This window comes from Nelumbo nucifera, chromosome 1 (assembly GCF_055504915.1).
Source record: "Nelumbo nucifera cultivar China Antique chromosome 1, China Antique-T2T, whole genome shotgun sequence".
Lineage (NCBI taxonomy): Eukaryota > Viridiplantae > Streptophyta > Magnoliopsida > Proteales > Nelumbonaceae > Nelumbo > Nelumbo nucifera.
The window spans coordinates 117,037,802-117,059,651 of NC_142649.1; the positions used below are offsets into that span (position 1 = coordinate 117,037,802).

A 21,850-nucleotide genomic window follows, 5' to 3' on the forward strand; every position below is an offset into this window, starting at 1 on the left:
AATTTAGTATGGCATTCCGTTAGTTCTCTTCTTTCCCCTCATAGAATCCGTCAGTCGTTGGCCATCACTGCGTCTCCCAACTCTCTGTTTCTGTCTATGCAAACCCTCAAGCGTTTTCCTCATTTGAACCTTAATCCTAAGTGTTATGATCCAATAGGTACCCTCAACACACCCCCTCCCTGACCCTTTTCCTCTGACCCTAATGGGTAACTGTACCCATATTGACCCACCATTGGAATGGGTGGGTTTAGATGGAATTTTCAAATGGGTGGGTCACATGGGTTGGGGTTAAAATTAAGAATATGGGTTATTCTCTTCCACGTCAAGAGGGCAAAGGCAAAACTGAGTTCTGTAGTTTTCTGAAAAAACTTTCTTACAAGCAGGTGAAAAGATACTTTAAAGCCATGAATGGAAGCCATTTTACTGTATTTGGCTATTTGCCTTATCTCAGACCTTTTCTTTTTATGGAAAGAAAAATACTTTTGCCATGCATAATGACATAATGAGAGATCATAAACGGATGGAATAGGAGGAAAAGAATAATAACAAAAATTGCATTACAAAATCGTGGCAGACGAGGGAGCTCATAAAAAAAATGAACTTAAAATTTTAAGGAAAATCGAGATTTTAACAGATATACTTGTGTATATCTTTGTCAGGGAGGTTTCCCATTGTCTAAGTCCTCCATAACCTCAATGTCTTTGCGGGCTGTAATTTTCTGCACATATCCTGCATAGAGGGCAGTACAATTTAAACCCTAATCACAAGATTTGTTAACAAATAACTTATACTATAGAAAAACAAATCTCTACTAATATTAGGTTAGGTATCAAAATCCACAGACAGATATATCAAACAGACTAGAACATAATAAGAAACTAATATGCGGTAGCTAGCAATTTTTTCATATTCATCTATTATTTAGCCACTTGTGGAGTCAACTACCCATGAGGATCAGTTGCCTCTTAAGCAAGTTGATGCACTGGAAAATCAACTCTCCTTAGGCTTAGATTGGTTGCAGTGTAAATTTCATTTGCATTAGCCTAAACGCTAGGAGTACAAATAGGCTGTTTGTAAATTCTGGTTTACTGTTGCTTCAGATTTGACTGTCTTAGTTGTTTGAGAAGTAAAATAGGTAGTAAAATGATGTTATTCCCACCTTACATGCAAAAGAATGGAGGAAGGAGGGTTATTTGTCTAGGAGACAGATATGCTCCCCACTTTACATGAATGAGAATTGAAGTAGGTGGAAGGTGGTGCAAATTTTGTAACAGTTTTTAAGATGCAAAATTTGCAATGCCAATGAGTGCAAATATGACAAAAGTACAAATTTTGAATCAGATAAGAGTGCAAACATTATTGCAAACAGATGCAAACCTTAACTGGGTGCAAATTTTTTATCTGGTTCAGATTTGCATTGCAAACAAAGGGAGCCTTAATAGGTGAGAACCAGGCTGCAAAATTGTCATTCCTTTCACTCACCAAGTGGATAATCAAGAGCCTCTCAGCTCCCTCCATAGGTTGATATTAAAGTAATTTGTTCATCATCCTGGCTACAGAAAGATTTAGGATCCTGTGACCCACCATATCAAAATCTTTGGAACCAAGTAGTAAAGGTGAATAAGAAATATCAACAATGCATATCAAGAGCATTCCACAGGAGTCAGCAGAATTTATAATGTTTGCATAGCTAACGGGTTGTATTTCATATCTTGGCTCACAGAACTCCTATGCCCATAAGTGCAATTTCTGCCCCTACTTGTTTAAAATAAAATAAATGAGGATAAAAGCTGAAGAAATAAGCACAATGTTCAGATCTTCGTTCATCCATACTCTCTCAAGCTGAAATGCAGAGCTGGGAAACAAAAGTTCATTAAATTGATATTGTTTATTGCCTCCTTTTATATGCATTCTATTAGTAAGCCATAGATTAAGGTTAGGATCCAGGGGCCATTACTTGGTGTAATGGTAAAATCTTGGGCTGTCAAGCGAGAGAACAAAAGGTTCAAGTCTGAGAGATGCCACTTTGTGCAAGAAAATGCCAAAGGCTAGGATTGTCTCCAGTCCATCTCTCCCAAGACACCAGATAGCTGGGACCAACATTGGGTAATGGCCTTTAGATTTAGGTAAGGATCCCCTAGGATACATCTCTAAGAGAAAAACTCCAGGTCAGGCTCACTAATCCTTCCATTCCCTTTGTATACATCACAAAATATAACCAAATAGCATCAAAAACTTGAACCCACCCATCAAGGAGACTATTTTTCCAATGGAAATCCTGTCTAATCTCATATGAACCTTCTCCAGAAAGTCAAACCTGGTATGCAGGGGCTTGTCAGGAGACTCCAGTGAAGAATAAAGGACCCACAAGAAATTCCCTCTCAATATATCATAACTGGTTAAACTCCTTCCTGACCAAGCCCCGCAAGACAAGAAAAAAAAAACTATTATGGGTCCTAAGGGTGTGTTCATTTTTCGGTAAATGGAGGGGAAAGTTGGCCAACTGTCCTGTGTTCATTTTTCAGTAAAGGTGGGTTCCATGGTAACTGAAGTTTCCCTTCCCAGGTGGGTAAGTAGCTTTCCCACCTTGGGGGGGGAATGCTAAAACTAACTAGCTTGACAAAATTGCCCATTAAACAGGCTTTAAAAATAAAAGAATGAAAGGATAAAAATGGTAACACAAAAAACTTACCTGGGCCGAAAGAACACAGGTAAATGCACTTACCTATACCACTTACCTGGGAAACACTTACCTAGGTAAGTGCATTATTTACCCAGGTCAATAACTTACCCAAAAATAAATATTGCCTAAAATAAGCCTAAGGTACATCCCAAAAATCTAAGTCAAATGGGACATCTCTTTGACCCTTGTTTACTTGAAAATGATTTAACAAATAAAAAGAAACATTGCTCAGGGGAATTTAAATGAACAAAAGAGTATGGAGCTGATCTAGACAAGAGAAACATTAAATGTTGTTAATGCAAAGGGATCCCCATGAGTAGCTTATTAGGCTGTCATGAAACCACATTCATAATCTTCGTCAGTCTTCTTATCATAGTCATCATCTTCGTTAGCTGACTTGCAACAGAAAAGAATCAACCATAAACCTATCTCCACAACCTAAAAAAGGTTATTTTTGGCCTCACCTTTGTCTTTTAATAAGAGGGTCTATTGATTCGCAAAATGGTAAAACCCCAGGCTAACAAACATTGCTTCAAATCTCAGAGCAATAACTTCATTCAAACAATACTGGATATTAAGTCTGTATCCAGTCCACCACCTCCCAAGCATAGTTTTCAAGGCATCTAGGCGATTCTGGGTGACACTAGGGCACCTAGTCACCTAGGCAGGCACCTAGGTGATAAGAATTTTATAATATAAAGAACTAACTTTTAGCTACTTCCCTAGTTTTAAATACCATTCAGCATGTATATTAATTGAAAAAATAGCAATTTTCTTATTAAGAACATTAAATTTCCTCTAAAAATGTGGCAAATTATCACATCTAAAAGATAAAAATCTTTTACATATATTAATTTCATTATTTTCAAAAATAATACAACTATAATAAGTATTTAATAGGGCAACTTCATATCAATTAGCAGCTAAAGAAGGTTAACTTTATATGATAAATTTACAAGATGGAAAGTAAATTAGCAAAAACAAGGATGGAATTTCTGTTTTATTTAATTAGAGAGAGAGAATAGGAAAAGAAACTCTTTATACTTCTATTCTTTCTTTCCTCTTTCTTTTTTTCTTTCTTTCTTTCTTTTTCTCTCCTACAAAACTCTTTGATCTTTTAAATTTCAATAGTAAAACATTAAAACAAAATATAAATGATATAAATATAGTATATACTAAAATGTATTAACACATATTAATAAGATACAGCAATGTAAATGATATTATATAAAGCGGCCACCTTGTCATTTTTATCGCCTATGAGGGCACTTAGTTACCTAGAAGGGCACATAGTTGCTATAAGTCAAGGCATTTGGGTGAAGAGCCTAGTTGCTTAGGCAACGCCTTGACAACTATGCTCTCAAGACCCCAGATATGCAGGACCATCATTGGATAATGGGCCCTTTTTTGCTCTTAAAACCTCTGAATACACCAAGTCACACCCCACACATGCATTCATGGGTTTTCAACTCTACATTTCAAGTAGCTAAGACATCAGGTGATACCCCTAAGCTCCTAAATTTAACCAAGAGTAAATTGTGCCCATGGAAGAGGTTCTGGTCCCAGCTACAAGGAAGTGAAGAACCCATCCCTAATAGTGGAAATCTGGAATTGCTTCATAATAAATCAATAGTACAGACCAAGTAAACTAATCTTATCAGTGTTCAAGAAACCAGACCAGACTGGCCAATCGGACTGGTTGAACCATGACCTGGGGCCTTGGCCGGTTTGGTCACATCCCAAAAATCATATTTGCTAAAAACCCAGTGGAAACCAACTGACTGTCCAATTTAACCGGTGAACCGGTCCTGGTTTCATGAAACCACCCAGGTCCTTAAATAATTGAAATTTTAAAACATGTTTAATAAGACTATTTTCATATATTGCTTAATTAATGACTCTTTTCCTGTGTTAATTAATGACTCTTTATTGTACTTATTACTTTATTATACATGTATTTTATAGAAAATGTATATTAAGAGATTTGAACTCTAGTCATTTGATTTAAAAATTAAGGAACTTACCATCCATCCACCATATTTAAGTATATTAAAAGTTGTAAAATATATTATATATAGTATTTATATAATTCATAGTATATATGTGTGTGTATGCGACATCATCACGGTTCAACCTCCGATTTGACCCTGGTTGAACCTCTGACCCATGAACCTCTCCCTTCTCTGGTTCTATGCCCGTTTCAGTTCTCTAAACATTGAACCTAATAGTAGTTATATATGAAATATCTTGAGTGGAACTTTTATGTTGTTTAATATATAAGCAGACCAGTAGTCTATCGTTTGCCCAATATTCTGCTTGGTAATACATAGCCATTTTATAGCAGTCCAATAAAACATTTTCTTAGTTTAATGGTGTGTCAATTGTATAACATTTGTTATGTACATCACCATTTTATCAACTCAATTAAAGTTCAGTTGGAGAAATACCTCTTCTACCTCAGCCTCTTTTTGAATAATTGAGCCAAGATGTCAAAAATGGTTGCTTTAAGAAATCTTTTGTTCATATATTACCATCAAAAAGAATGGAATCTTTTGATCACATATCGTAACGACTTTTGCATATCCATTCCTATATCTCATATGCAAGTGCAGTCCATATATTCTCAGTTTAGCACATTTCAAAACCATTGAAATATAAAATAAAAATTAGTTTTCACCTTCATGGGAAGCTCCAAGAATTTATCATGTCAGTTGATAAGTCTACCTAAAGTTTTCAGATGAAGCCCCATATGATACCCAAAGTGTACCAGAGACCACAGTAAGATGGTTTCATAATGTTTAGTTTAAGTGTTTCTAAGCAGTTTCACTCCAAAACAATGTCTCTTCAAATCAAAGGGTGGATTACCCGTAAAAGTGCAGAAGAATTATAAATAGAAGTTCTGACATTCCACAGCTTCTACACCTGAAAGCTTGAAGTAATACTAGAACCAATCTACCTAAAGCTAGATGCTTTGAAGAATTTCTTTGACCCATTAATATCAAGCTCTATGTTTTGTGAACGCAGATTCCAAATCTGGACTATGACATTCAAAATCAATCAGAGAATAGTTCTGCTCATTTTGCCCAAACTTGTAACCTAACACCAAAGGATAATTCATCAAAAAAAAAAAACTAGCACCAAAGGATAGTAACCAAACATTCAGTCGTTCACTAGTACACAGCACCCAAACTGATGGAAGAAACAATTTAATAAAAATTTTGAAAATATACTACTCCTTGTTGCCAAACAGAGGAAAAAAGACACAGAAGTAGTGGAATTTGTAATTACTTTTCGTTCGGGTGAATGAATTTTTCTAATTTTTAATTTTATCAGCGCTGCAGTTTAAGCAAAAGAAGCAGAATTTGTTCGAAAGCACCCAAAGAGCAAGTACAGTACAGTAGAGAAGAAGAATACCAATTCCAAGGCAAGGGATGCATTTGCAGATAATCTCCTTTCCTCTTTTGCTATAATAACTGACAAAACCGGTACCTTGGCAACTTCTACATTTTCCAGTCCACTCATAAACGACTTCTTTACAGTCCTAAGCTCAGAAAAAAGAGGCCGTCAAATTCATTGAAAGAAATAAAGCATGAATCAATGTGCTATTGGCTTCTAAACCGGTGAAATTCAAGAAAGATGAAATGGAAGGTAGACAATCACCTGAACTTGGGGGTCGCACTGGAGGCGACGATCTATCTCCTCCGGGGGAGCCGGAGAAGAATCTGGATAAGTCATGGGAAGGGGAAGGGCATCGTCATCATCTGCCAGGTAGCTCTCCCTGTCGCGTGACCATCTCTTCTCTCTGGCAGTGACCCTAGTAGTGTTTGCAGGGGGGCTCCGCCTCAACCCATCCATGCCACTTGTGTCCGAGTCTTGACCGAGACGGAGTCCGACGCCATTAGATGTATCGATCACTCCCGGGACTTGGAACCAGCGAGAAGAGGTGGGACTTACAGGAGGGTCTGCGGCGCGGCAACGGACCCTGTGAGACAAGGAAAGCTTGGGAGAAGAGCGAAGTGAGGAATTGGAGGGAAAGAAGCAGAGGTTAAGGTTCGTCAGCAACATTCGCTAATTATCGATATTGAGACTTCGACAGACAAACAGAAGGACCATCCTCTTCTTCTTCTTCTCCTTCTTCTTCTTCTTCTTCTTCTTCTTCTTCTTGGATTGTTTATCTTCTTTGAAACGGAAACAACGGAAACAGGAAATGCTTTGTTTTCCATTTTATCTTCTGCATTTATTAGTATATTTGGATAGTCGAAGCAGCAATGGAAAACTGGGGCTTTTCCATGGGGAGATCACATCATCGGCCCACATGTACATCTCAGCGTGAATTGGGAACATCTCCCGTACTTATCATCAGGAGACGTTTCCAATATATGGTTGGGATGTGCAGTTGGGCGCAGATGTTAATTCTTCCACACGCACAAAAAGGACAAGTTTGGCATTGAAAACGTTGGTGTGAAGTCGGTGGTGCAGGGGGGGCGCGGCCAAACCGTTGCCTGGCTCTTTTCCGCAGCACCAGCACAGCAGTCTTGGTTTGGTATTTGTTAATGGGTGGGCAAAGACTTGGGCGTGCATCCCCCCGTCCACAGTCCACACTCACACACCAGTGGTTGTGGTAGTGGATACCGCCATACCGATAGAATTATCAATTAGAATGTGCGCCGTGCGCCAATAGCCAAACGAGTCAGTGACGGGCCGATATTGGTTTTGGTTCCTGAAAAAGTCATCCCAGAACCATTTTGTGGGAACGGAGATTATAATAACCAAACCAAATATATAATCCTGCATCCCAAGCCCTACACTATTCTTTTATTTTAAGGAAAAGATCCACCCTAAAATATTATTTATTAATAATTATAAAAGAAGTAGGGGAATTCTCTTAAATTACCCCTAAGAAATGACAACTGATTAATTCAATCCCTGTTCTTAGTATTCCATCAAAATCCGTCTTAATCTATTCACATGCCACACCATATGATTCTTATATTTTGGGAAAATGATATTCATAACCTTTTATGGTCAAAAATGCCCCTTCAGTTTGGCTTCATGGGACATTGAGGTATAACCAATGATAACCAGAGTTGAGCTTGGTCCTGGTTTTGTTTCTTCCCAGGCCAACGACGACCAGAGGTATCTCACCTCGGTTATGAACTTCAAGCTCGGTGAACAAAGGAGGCCGATGGCTACCGACGTCAGCAAAGGTGAACCAAGGAGTCAGAGTGCTACCCCAAAGTCACCCACCGGCAGCCATCGATGGACGGGAAAAACATTTACAAGTAAAACGATTTAGACTGATGTTGCTCTGCACCTGATCGATGAAAGGTCTAAGTGCCCAACCACTCTTACCACACCTGCCTACATAGTCCGCCTATCCACCTTGTGCCTACATACACCCGCCTAGCCACCCCGCACCTCCAAGATGGCCCCCAGCCCGTGTAACTACCTCACACCCCCAAGCCACCCACCCAGCTGTCACGGGGCTGGTTGGCAATGCCCCGTGCAGCACTCGAATGGGTCGAGTTAGCCTACGAAACAATAAAAGAGGCAACAAAGACAACGAGGCACACAAATTAGTAAAAATGCACTTTATATTGCATGAAAAGTGGCAAGCACAAGCACATAATTTAGTGACGAGGGGATCTCGTGCTTAACCTTTACACGTCTTAGTTCCACTCAACTATCTACCTCCCCTCAAAGAGTAGCTTAAGCTTTTGGGGGAGTGACAAAAGATTACATTGCATTCTTAGAAAATCATACAACTATTTACAAGAAATGCCATTGGCAAAACTCCACTTACAAAAAGAGTACAACAGCCCACCCAAGACACATACACTGACACACTAATGGCACCTCGGCAAGCTTCACCTATGACAATCTCCCCCACCCAATTCGATCTACGTCCTCGAAGATCGCTTCTTCAGGTACTCTTCAACTTTGTCGGCAAAAGGCAAAAGGTCTTCAGCAAGCTCCCAACTCTTTTCTTCACCTGGTATTCTCTCTAGGGAGTCTGGGTAGAAGGGGAGGTCTTATGGCCATAGATGAGAACTACTTTGCGGGTTTTTGGTGGTCGAAAAGTTGACGGAGGTCGATGGGATTGGTTTCGGGTGTCAGCATGATAAGGTTTCAATTAGCTGGCATGGAAAACTGGGTGGACTTTTATCCATGAGGGTAGCTTGAGACGGTAGGCGGTTTGTCCTATTCAGGAGACGATCTCACAAGGACCTTCGTATTTCCTTACGAGACCAGGGTGAATTCTTCTAAAAAGTTGAAGGTTGTTTGGGTGGAACTTGAACATTACTAGGTCACCTATTTGGAAGGGATCAGGTCTTCTACCTTGGTCAGCCCATTTCTTCATTCTTTAGGAGGCCCTCTCTCTAGGGAAGCTCTGGTAAGGTCAAGGTTTTCTTTCCAGTCCCTGGTGAAGGTGAATGCTTTTGGACTTCTTCCCTGGTACTTGACTGCAACTGTGTGTGGACACTGCTGCAGCTGGCTAGTGATGATTTCAAATGGACTCTTGTTCGTTGTCGAGGTCTTCTATGCATTGTAGGAGAACTGTGCGATGTCCAGGAGGTGAACCCAATTCTTCTGTGTGGCAGAGACAAGTGCCAAAGATATTCTTCCAAGAGGGAGTTTGTTCTCTTTGTCTGTCCATATGACTCTAGGTGGTTGCTGTTGGAGAAGTTCAACTGCGACCCCACGAGCTTAAAGAGTTATGTCCAAAAGGCGTTGGTGAAGCGGGGATCACGATTACTGACAATGTTCTATGGTACGCCCCAATACTTGACAATGTGCTTGAAAAATAAGTATGTTGTCTCCTCGGCGGGCATGACTTGGGTGTAGGAATGAAAGTTGCATACTTAAAGAATCTATCAATTACGACTAAAATGGAAGCATAGTCTCTGACCTTGAGCAAGCCGCTAATGAAGTCCATAGAAACGCTCTCCCAAGGGAACATAGGGATAGGCAATGGCTGAAGTAATCCCATGAGTTTCTGGTGATCAGGCTTGTCCTGTCGATAGATCAAGCAGGTCCTAGTGTACTCTCTCACATCATCCTCCATGCGAGGCCAATAATAAGCATGCTGCAACAAGACAAGGGTGCGTTGCGAGCCAGGATGTCCAGCCCAAAGACTATCATGACATTCCCGAAGAAGCTTCTTCCTTAAATCATCAGCCCGAGGAACAAACATTCGACCACCCCGAGTGAGTAAGAGATCATCTTCAACCCATAACCACTAAGTCTTCCCTTCACGTGCAACTTTCATCAGATTACTAGCTTGGGGGTCCTTCTTGAGCCCTTCTTGGATGCGGTCTTTGAGGTTCACTGAAATTTGGCACGCGGACGGCTTGCGGGAGGAGAGGGCAACTAGTTCTGTCTTCCTACTGAGAGCATCAGCAACCTTCTTCATAGGTCCAGGCTTGTACTCCAATGTCATGTCAAACTCAGCCAGAAAGTCTTGCCAACATACATGCTTTGGGCTCAACTTCTTCTGAGATTGGAAGTAGCTAGTGGCTATGTTGTCTGTCTTCACAACAAAGCGGGAGCCAAGAAGATAATGCTGCCAAGTGCGGAAGCAATGAACAATGGTCGTCATCTCCTTCTCTTGCATTGTGTATCTTCATTCAACCTCATTGAGCTTACGACTTTCAAAAGCAATGGGGTGGCCATCCTACATCAACACACCCCCAATAGCAAAGTTTGAAGCATTAGTGTGCATCTCGTAGGGCTTGTTAGGGTCCAGTAGGGTCAGCACCGGTTCTTCTAACACAACCTTCTTTAGGAGGTCAGTCAAAGTGGAAGCCCGAGCTGAGTAGCTTGGTATGAATCTCCCATAGTAATTGACAAGCCCCAAGAATGAACGGAGTTCTGTCAATGTGGTAGGGGGCTCCCAGTCTTGAATGGCCCTAACCTTGGCGGGGTCTATACTGATGGTGCCCACGTGGATGATGTGCCCAAGGAAGGCCACCTCTTCACTAGCAAATGAACATTTTTCCTTCTTCACATACAAGTGATTCTCCCGCAGTACCTAGAATACAATGCGGAGGTGGTCAACATGCTCCTCCATTGAACTACTATAAATTACAATATCATCAATGTAAATAACAACAAATTGATCGAGGTAAGGATGAAAAATGTGATTCATCAAAGTAAAAGTGGTTGGGGCATTAGTGAGCCCAAAAGGCATGACAAGGAATTCAAATGACCCATATCTTGTGACGCAGGTGGTCTTGGCTTCATCACCTTCAGCAATGCGGACTTGATAATAGCCCGAACGCATGTCTAATTTGGTGAAGTACTTGGTATGGCTCAACTGATCAAACAAGTCTGCAACTAGAGGGATGGGGTACTTGTTCTTGATGGTGAGCTTGTTCAAAGCCCGGTAATCAATGCAAAGGCGAAGTGAGCCATCGTATTTCTTCTAAAATAAAACCGGTGCTCCATAAGGAGCCTTAGAAGGTTGGATAAACCCAGCTTCCAACAACTCATTCAACTGCATCCTTAACTCAGCAAGTTCTGGAGGAGCCATGCGATATGGAGGGCGAGCTGGGGCCTTGGCACCTGGTTCCAACTCGATCTTGTGATCAACTTCATGCCTGGGAGGCAACGTCTTTGGGAGCTGTGGTGGCATAACATCTACAAATTCGTCCAAAACGGCCATGACCTTTGGGGGTACACTTCTTGGAACTGACTCTTGTGCTTCAAGGTTCACCATGGTGGCTAAGTAGGTAGCCTCGTCCTTTCGAACACCCTTTCGAAGCTGCAAGGCCGATAACTGCTTGTTTGGTTGGTTAGCCCTAGGCATGATTGGTACCACGCAAGGCAAGGGCTCTTCAAAGATGCAAACAGAATTGAGGAAGGGCACGGGCACCACCTTCACCTGAGATAGAAAATCCATGCCCAAGATAACCTAGAAATCATCCATAGGAACTACAGATAAACCAACAAGCCCTTTCCAGTCTCCCACTTGTAGTTCTACTCCATGAGCCACCCCCTCGATGGGTTTGGCACTAGAATTTACCGCCTTTAGCCACCCCGTCTCCTTAGTTGGAGTGAGCTTCAGGCGTTGTGCCTCTTCCACCGAGATGAAGTTGTGGGTGGTGCCCGTGTCAACCATATCTTTTGTAGGCCTCTCATTTATGGATATCCCAATATACATCAGACCCTTCTGTGCAACCTTCTGAGTCTTCTAGGTGGTCCCTTTCTTATTCAAGGCATTGAATCTCTGTAAGGCCCCCATCTTTGGTTCTCTTGTTTCTTTCTCCTCGTCACTATGTTCATCATCATTGAGCTTTGCGAGGAGGGCATTCAACTTTCCTCGATTTGGGCACTCCCTTGTCTAGTGCTTGCCTCCACAAAGGAAGCATGGTGATGGAGGGGGTCTCTTGGCAAAGCTCCCATCCTTGAATCTAGACTCCCCCTCGGGCTTTCTCCAACCCCTCCCACCATTGGGCTTGTTGTATCCAGTTGAGCCTTTTGGGGCAAAGTAAGGCTTCTTGTCTCCTCCTGGCTTGCCTTGGCCTTAGAAATTGTTAGGCCTTGGCCCATCTTTATTAGGTCTTTTGTTGTCCACTAATTGTTCAGCAATCGCCATGGCTGTGGCAAGGTCATTCACACCTCATCGTTGAAGCTCGAGCTCAGCCCACTGTTGAAGGCCATCCATGAAGTTGAAAAGCAAGTCCTTGTCTGAGATGCCAGTGATCTCGAGTGACAGGGCAAAGAACTCCTTCACGTACTCGTGTAAAGAGCCTGTGTGCTTCAAGTTCTTAAGCTTTTGGTGGGCCTGGTACTCCACATTCTCAGGATAAAATTGGCGCTTTATCTCAGTTTTGAATATGGCCCAAGTGTTAATGGAGCTTAGGTCTCGCTCTGCATAAGCACATCTCCTATGCCACCAAAGCATAGCAACATCAGTAAGATACATAATAACTGTGCATACCTTGGCCATCTCCTCACTAGTTCAGTGGCGGAGAAATACTGTTCCATATGCCACAGGAAGTTGTCAAGCTCCCGGGCATCACGGGCCCCTGCGTAAGGGGTAGGCTCACGAACTTTGATCTTGGGAAGTGCTGGGGTGGTCGGCATGTTGGCGGCACTAACCATCAACTTCTTCAAAAGGGTCACCTCCCCTTTTAGGTCCTCGAGATGAGCTTGAAGGCAGGTCACTAAGCCTTCTAGGGGGCTGCTACTCAATGTGTGGGATGTGTCGCTGGAGCACTCCTCCAATCTTGACTATAGCTAGGCTCTTAAGGTTGAGGTGGAGCTCATCAACACGATCATGAGCTTCACCTACAGCTACCTCGCATCGCAAGATGCGCTTGTCCATGGCGGCGAGCTTGTCAATGGACTTGTCGCGATTGCTAGGATTGGACGTGGTGGTTTTGTCTTTTGGCGAGCCACCTCTAGGCTCATCATTGGGCTCAAACACCTAAGAGATCCCTTCTTGGATCTCAGCATGGATCTCTCACTTCTTCATTGTGCATGAAGCAATGTGGGCACGTCGCAAGGCAGATCGTGATGTGGCAAGTAGGATGGAACCGCACTTTGTGTGCAAACCTGGCTCTGATACCAACTGTCATGGGGCTGGTTGGCAACGCCCCGTACGACAATTGAATGGGTCGAGTTAGCCTACGAAACAATAAAAGAGGCACACAAATTAGTAAAAAGGCACTTTATATTGCATGGAAAGTGGCAAGCACAAGCACACAATTTAGTGTCGAGGGAATCTCGTGCTTAACCTTTACATGTCTTACTTCCACTCAACTACCTACCTCCCATCAAAGAGTACCTTAAGCTTTTGGGGGAGTGACAAAAGATTACATTACATTCTTAGAAAATCATACTACTATTTACAAGAAATGCCATTGGCAAAACCTCCCTTACAAAAAGAGTACAACAGCCCACCCAAGACACATACATTGACACACTAATGGCACCTCAGCAAGCTTCACCTGTGATAGTACCCAGCCCACCTAGCCACCCATGCACCCAGGCCACCCCCAGCCCACGTAGCCACCTAACTCCCCCAAGCCACCCACCCAGCCCGTCTAGCCACCCAACACACCCAGGCCACTGCCTAGCCACCTCGTGCCTCCCAACTCATTTAGCCACCCAAATCAACCAATCCTTCTGCCCAGCTTGCCTAAACTAATATGTTCGATGAAATGTCCAAACATGTCCACTAACTTATTTTAAATTACCAGGGACCATGTTACCCTATTATAACGACTAGCATGAAGATTTTGTACCTATGTGGACTTGGAGAGTATATTATTGTTACCGTTCGAAATGGGAAGGATTAGGGTGTAAACAGATCGAATTCGAATAGGATCAGGCAATATCTAAATTTGAATTCGACTAGAAAATTTGATATCTAAATTTGATTCGATATCCGATGGATATCGAAAATTAATATCCGATTTCAAATCTAATTAAATATTCGAATATTCGATTTCATTTGAATTCGATTAATTAACTATTTTAGATAATTAATTAATAAATAAAATAAATATTTTATTGATATAAAGTATACAAATATATAAATTATTTATATAACTTAATTATTTATATAAATTATATAAAATATTTTATATATTATATATAAGAATTAAATAATCGGTCGAATTCGGATATTTATTGAATCAAATCAGGTCATATCCGAATTTGAATCCGATTAACTATTCGGTATGAATAAGATATCAGAATTCGACCGATTAGATATTCTAATTATCTGAATTCAATTCGGATCTAAGTTAATGTTATGTACATATATAATTTCATAGTAATGTAAATAATTCTTGGTAGCTTGTTCTTAGTCCTTTAATAGTATGTCCTCGATAAAAGATGCAACTTCTTGTGGGAAGATAAGGCAAAGGATTGTCCATGTGGAGTCAGGGTTTACAAGGTGTTCACATCCAACAGTCTGGGACACGAGGCAAACGGTTTGGGGTTTGTGCAAAGTCTCGGGTAAGAAGTCTTAACCAAAACTGTCATTGAATTGGACTAATGAAACTTATATACTAATTCCTATTTTAACATATAAGAGGACGGAGGTTGTGAATTCTTCTCATGGATAGTTTCGGTAGAAAGGCCTATTGTCCAAGATAGTGTTGGTAGAGTAACCATCAAAGGAGATGGTTCTAGTCTTGGACCCTCTTTGAGTCATGAGAAGTCATCTTTCAAAGAGACTTTATTCGAAGTTGAATCAGTAGTTCGGTCCAAGAAGGAGAGTTTAGATAAAATATCTGAATTGTGTTATAAATTGCTAAGTCGTATAAAACATTTGCTCATCAAAGATGTATAATTCCCTGGAAACCGATTTAATTTCCTTTGTGCTTGACCTCAACTACTATTTCTATAACTAACAATTGGTATGATTATTGTGTTTAGGGGTGCAAATGAATCGGATGATGATCCAATCCTATTTTGATTGGTATGTTATTTATTTATTTATTTATAAATATGTTTTTATATTGCATTTTTATAATTTTGTTATATTATTTATTTTTTTTATAAAAACATGTATATATATGATGAAAATAATTACAAAATACTTGTATTTTTGTTTTTCTTTATTTAAATTAGTATATTTTATTTTTCTTTTAATAGTTTATTAATTTTTGAAAAAAAAAATAAGTCAGATCAGATCAGATCTGAAGATCCGACTTACTGATAGGATTCGAGTTCAAATCGATCGAGACCTATCAAATCCAATCGGATCTTCAGATTGGATCGGATCCGTCTGACATGAACAATGTCAGATCAGATTTGGATATACCTTGATTCGATTCCGATTTGATCCGTTTGTATCCCTAATTGTGTTATATGACTGATCCCCATCATTTGCAAGTGCTCTTTTTATTCCTTAAGCATTCTAATGGCCGACTAGATAAACCAAACCTTATTATTAGTAGCTACGCCTGCTATTAACTTCTAAACATAAACCGCATCATTTAATTCATTAATGTAGAAGATACTAAGTTTTAAAAATAAACCCAATCATTGCTGCAAAGATGCCAAGTTTTAGGTGTAAACCCAAATCAATTCAATGTAAATTACTGTAGAAGTTTCTAAGTTTCAAATCATGTTATCAAGGGATTGAATCAATTCAATCGAAATAGTTGTAGAAGTTACTAAGTTTGAAACCGAAATCATATGATCAATTCAATCAATTCAGAGGAAATCGTTGTAGAAGTTGCCAAGTTTTAAACTTGAATCACATGATCAATTCAATCTAAATTGTTATAGAAGTTACTATGAGTACTTAGTTTTTGTAAACAGGTTTGATCAAACAAATGGATCAGGTTTGACCCAGCCAGTCTCTTGTGGCAACCAACCAATGGTGTGTTGGACCATGAATGGATAGACTGAGAAAGCTCTTTATTCCCCAATATCTAATCTGCCATCATTTTTCAAAGTGGTAAGGCAAGGCAACTCTATTATCAAGAATAGAAATTAAAACTTTACAACAGTTTCAGTAACCACATGCTTTTAGATATTTCAACTAATACTTTAGAGCAAAAGGCATGGGTTAAAGTTCAGCATTTGGCATTCCTCTTCATTTCCATTTTAGTCAATTCAACCCAACTGTAATAGAAGTTACAATTGACGCAGAGGCCATATCATTGTTAATAAAGTACAACTGAGAAAATGGGAGGTAATTAAAGTGGATGACCTGTAAGTAATGCAAACACCATAGACTTTATTAGTTGAGTCCTCAAAAACTGATTTTCCCATGAATTGAATTTCTCATAGTCTGAAGTTCCCATAAACTGAGGTTCTACTAAACCGAATTTCTATTAAACTGAGGTTCTCCAAAACTGACGATATCTCCTAAGCTAAACTTGTCATGAACTGGATTTCAACTGAGGTTCTCATAAACTGAATTTCTAATAAAATGTAGTAACCACCCTCTAGCCACTTCTGCAAATAATATGTAAAAGCCAAATTAGTCCCTGAGATTATGATGCGATAACAAGCACTTGACATTCACTCAAGTACATGCTAGTGTTCTGATGCCTACACAACCTATTTGTCATTCACTCATGTACATCAAGCATGTGTTAATCCACACAAAACACAAGTAATTAAAAAAATGAACATGGGTGTGTCATCTATTCCAAATAAAAGGCCAATATATCCATAACTATCAACCATGAGTATAAATATAATTGATATTAGGTCTGAGCAAATGGGTAGGTTCTACACAGAACTGACTTTGAATCAGCCTTGAACTGGTCCTATCTAATCTGTTACAGGGTAGGGTCTGATTTCAAATTCTTGGAACCGACCCCCACCTAGGTCAATTCTAGGGTCTAGAGGTTTGCCCTATCCAAACCGACCCGATGAACCAGCCTTTATTGGCCATGGGGGAACCAGCCTTGGAACTGAATGTTTTTTTAGTTTATTAATATTCTACTATTTTTGTTTATTATTTTAAAATTAATTTATCATTATTTAATAAATAATGTAATTTCTTTATATTATTAATTTATTAATACTTTATTAGTATTTTATAATTATTTTAATTATTAATATATTCTTATTTGATTATTATTACTTTCATCATATTTTATAATTTAATTATTAATTTATCATTTCATGAATTATTTATTAGTATTGTAAAAATATTATTATTATTTTATTAATTTAATTATATTCAATTAATATTTTGTTTATACTTTATATTATGATTATATTTAATAATAAATATCTTTATTTGTTATTATTAATTTATTAATATTTTATTATAGTACTATTATTTTATTACTATTTTAGTAATCTATATCTATACTATATTATAAAGCGATTAGGTCCCACGTCAGCAGCCCTATCCTTCTTTCATTCCCCCTTCTCTCTTCTCTCCTTAAACCTCTCTCCTTTCTCCCTTTCCTCTTCCTAGCCTTTCCATGCAGCCACGTGGCAACCCTTTCTTCTACACTAGAGTGACACTCCAAATCTCTTTCATGTTCTCAATCACTTAGCCAATCCTTTCCTAAAATTTCTCATAAACTATCTCTCCCACCTAAAATTCTTCCTAAAATACCTCTCAATCACTAGAGTGCCACACGGCAGCCCTCTCTTCTTCACTAGAGTTCCACTCCAACTCTCTCTCTCTCTCTCTCTCTCTCTCTCTCTCATGCTACCAATCGACTCAACCCCCTCCTTCTCCTAGACAATCTCTCCCATCTAAAACTCCTCCTAAAACACCTCTTAATCTATACTATAAACCATCTAAAAACCAAAAACGTGGGAAAATTAATTAATTAAATTAATTTGGGTTGTTAAATTAATTTATGAAATAGTTTTTTATATTTTCAATAATTACTGATATTATTAAATATTATTAGTAAATATCAACACCTAAATTATATATATATATATATATATATATTTGTATACTGAAATTTTTAATTATAAAGAATTACTTGCTGAAAATTACTAATTTTGGTAATTTAATTTCATATTTTATGAAAATTAATTAATAAAATCAATAAATACTAAAAAATTAAAATATTAATAAATACAAATTTAATAACTAAAAGTTATCAATAATTTTTAGCAATAAGTAGTTAATTAATTTGGGTAGTTAAATTAATTTGTGAAATACTTTTATATTTTAAATAACTATTGATATTATTTAGTAAATATCAACACCTAAACTATAATTTTTTGTAATTTTGGTAAATTAAAAAATTTAATTATAAATAATTACTTTCTGAAAATTACTGATTTTAGTAATTTAACTTCAGAATTTTTTAGAAAATTAATTATTGAAATCAATAATTACCAAAAAATTAATAATTAATTAAAGTACTAATAAATACAAATTTAATAATTAAAAATTATCATTAATTATTATCCATAAGTAGCCATTGATATTTTTAGTAATTTTGGTCAATTTATTAATATTTAATGATATTATCAAACAATAAGCATAAATTTTCAATAATTTTTTAGTGGAAATTTAATTTCAATAAATATAAATTTATTTTTTATATTTTCAATAAATTTGATATTTACTATAATTTTTTAGCAATAATTAGTGATTTTGTTAATTTAGTGAAACTTGAATTACAAAACTTCCAATTTTACAATAAATAATTGGAAAATTTTAATAATTTCCATAAGTATTGGGTACTATATTTATAATTACCATAATTAATGGAACTATATTTATGGGTTTGGGGGGTGTTATAGGTTTAGGGGATGACCCCTAGGGTAGGAATGGTAATGGACGGGTTTGAGGTAGGGATCATACTCCCCTTTCTAACCTCGAGTTTTAAATTAATTTGTATCAAAATTTTAGCCTACACCTCTAGTCCTCGACAGAGAAGGTCCCCATCGGGGACCTGAACCCCTAAATTTGTTAATTAAAAGTTTATTTTTACAAAGGTATTTATTTAAAATAAAGGAAAAAATTAAAATGCAAATAATATTTTAAATATATTTTGATATATATAATATAAATAATATTATAAATAACATAAATAATATTATATATTTAATATATATAATTGAGTTGGGGCAAGGTGTGGACTTCACTCTCTGTCCCCAATCAGGTATTCCTATTAATTCCATCCCCACCCTATCCCTACTAAGACAATCTCCATCCTATCCCCATCTCATCGAGGGGGGGGGGGGGGGGCAAGTACTTGGTGGGCATGGAGAAAATTGCCATCCCTACCCCCAAGATTGTGTATCTCCATAGAATAACAAGTTTTAAGTCCAATTCCATGCATCGCATGGGGGCCTGCTAGTATGTGTGTGTCATTGTGTGTGTGTGTGTGTATCCATCATATGGATGGCCAAACCATGCTAGATGGTTGGGAAAATTTTCAAAAATTTTTCTAACCCTTTCAGGAACCGATTTCCTAGTGAATTTGAAAACTAAATTTTTCGGATTGATCTTGCACTTAATCAGACCAGATTTGAAACCAAATTGAAAAGAAGTTATACTTGATACAGAGACCACAAATCAAAACTCACAAGGTGGAAGTTCATGCCCAATATCAGTCCCAAAATTGGCCTCCAACTGAAGATGGCGCAGTGTATAGGAGAAACCAATTTAGAAACTCTGATTTCAGCAAATCTGCTATCCAATTAGCTTGGATCGAGTGGGATGAGTGACCCTGAATTTCTTTAATGTTTTTCTTGCAAAAACACAAAAGAAAACTTATAGAAATCAGTTCTTGAAAGCCTATGTTGAAATAGGGTTTCTTAAGAGGCAAGAGAGAAGAGAAGAGAACAAGAAAGTAGAGAGAGTCCAAGACCGGTTCACCCGCTATTCTCTTTATCTCTTTATGGAGCAATCTCTTAATTTGATTAGGAGTCGATCCAAATTTGATTTGGATTAGAACTTTTCTTTTCTTAATTGATAAACATTATCCTCTTAAGATGATAAGTGCTCCATACCCAGATCTATTACCTAGTTTCAACCCAAGTCATATGACAACTTAAGTTGTCATGTGACAACTTAACTAACCATATTAGTAATGGTCCTAAACCCATTACTACCTTTAAAAAAGATTAGGCCGAATTCACTACTTATGCTAGTGAACCCTTGAGCCAATCAGCATGAGCTTAGTTTGGGCCCAACATTTACACCTAAATGATCTTTGGATTCAGCCGCCCTATGAAGACCCAAGGATAGTGGAATTATGTGAGAAAAATCCCATCAGGTAATCAACCATGTAATGGTCTCTTATACTTAACCTTTCGGCCCATAATAACCACAACATTGCCTAATAGGGAAGGACTTCTCCCCTAGTTGTAAGGTATAATGTCACGCTCTTTACTCAGATGGATCATGGGATTAAAACCTTTTGTAAACCTTTTTCATAAAATAATAATATAATATATAAATATATTTTGCAAAACCAAATTTCAGATATAGTCAAAATCCATTATCGGTAGTTTAGATTTCCATTAGAGAAAGTGTAAACCCTGATATTTGCTTTGTCTAACAAAGGGGTTGATCCTATCATTATAATCACCCACTCAGGTGATTCCCCAAATTGCCCCAACATGCCCAAGTATTTTATTCTTGATGGATCTCACAGGTTGGCATGTCAAAGACAATTCAGTCCAACACCTAGTGTAGTACCACAATCAAGCCTGGAGTAAAGTATAACATTCCCATTTTGTCCATCTATCTCCAAGGTCTAGGACATAACTGCAAATTGGTATGGGTTCAATGTTTCTTCTAAACACTCATTACCTATGCTTTGGGTCTAACCCTAGCAACTAAAACAAGTTGCTCAAACTATTTGGTAGCACACCAGTATCAACTTTGTCAAGATAAACTCCCCAAGTCTATCTAATGGCTGAGAACATTCTAAACTAACACGAGTCTAACAAGATATATTAAATTAATTGAAGCCACGTTAGATGACCTCTTCTTTCTCCCTTACCCCAACCCTGCATTCTCATGCATTTTCTCTCTCTCCCTCTCTCTCTCTCTCTCGCTTTTCAAAATACACTCTCAGCTTGCCACCTCATTCATGTTTTTTACCTCTCCCATTGGACCACATCATCTCCCTCTCAAAAAATCACATTATAATATTATAGAAAAGTAGCCAAAAAGTTTGGATATGAGAGAGAAGTTGCCAAAAAAACAAGGAACTTGCTCCATTTAAGAGAACTCGACTTCAATCAGTGCAAGGCTCATTCGAACAGCCTTTATGGCCTTGCATAAGTTGCTAGAAAAAACAGGGAACTTGCCTCATTTAGGAGGGAAGTTGCCAATTAGATGTAACTGACTAATGGGGGCATTAGGGCAATGCATTTGAAATACAAAGTTAAACTGATAAAAGTAAAGATGATCCATTGGAAGAGAATGAAAAAAGAAGATTGTTATTTAGGCCATTCTATAGAAAAAAGAATGACAATCAATTGAGTAGATAGGGTAAAGGAATAGATAGTCTGGATTTGAAGAGAGAGGTAATCTTCGTAAAAAGATTCTGGGTATTTTACATAGGTTGTAGTAGCATATGTATGACAAAAGTAAAAACAAAAAAAGTGAATCAGATACTAAAACGTTAATTGTAATTAAGTAATAGAAAGAAAAGTTTGAATAACAATTAGAAATTCTAGGAAGCCATGAGAAATGATGTAACAAAGACACGAGGGAATACAAAAAGAAGGGGGGAATTGAACTCACCA

General features: G+C 38.2%; 1 protein-coding gene across 1 annotated transcript; it reads right to left on the reverse strand.

Moving 5' to 3' along the window:
- Positions 1-495: 495 nt before the first annotated feature.
- Positions 496-7,043, reverse strand: LOC104601798 (protein disulfide-isomerase SCO2-like). Its single transcript, XM_010265271.3, has 3 exons — positions 6,344-7,043; positions 6,098-6,224; positions 496-729 (listed from the first exon to the last, which is right to left on the reverse strand). The coding sequence occupies exons 1-3, from the start codon at positions 6,746-6,748 to the stop codon at positions 656-658; spliced, it is 606 nt and encodes a 201-aa protein (XP_010263573.1). The 5' UTR covers positions 6,749-7,043; the 3' UTR covers positions 496-655.
- Between the last annotated feature and the right edge of the window lie 14,807 nt (positions 7,044-21,850).

Bases quoted from the DNA above. Each gene is read 5' to 3' on its own strand.
- LOC104601798 (XM_010265271.3), bottom strand. From the start codon at position 6,748: ATGTTGCTGACGAACCTTAACCTCTGCTTCTTTCCCTCCAATTCCTCA. The intron at 6,225-6,343 runs GTGATTGTCTAC...TTCTGAGCTTAG, and splicing joins AGTGCGACCCCCAAGTTCAG to GACTGTAAAGAAGTCGTTTA. The intron at 730-6,097 runs GTATTCTTCTTC...CCCTCTATGCAG, and splicing joins CATCCCTTGCCTTGGAATTG to GATATGTGCAGAAAATTACA.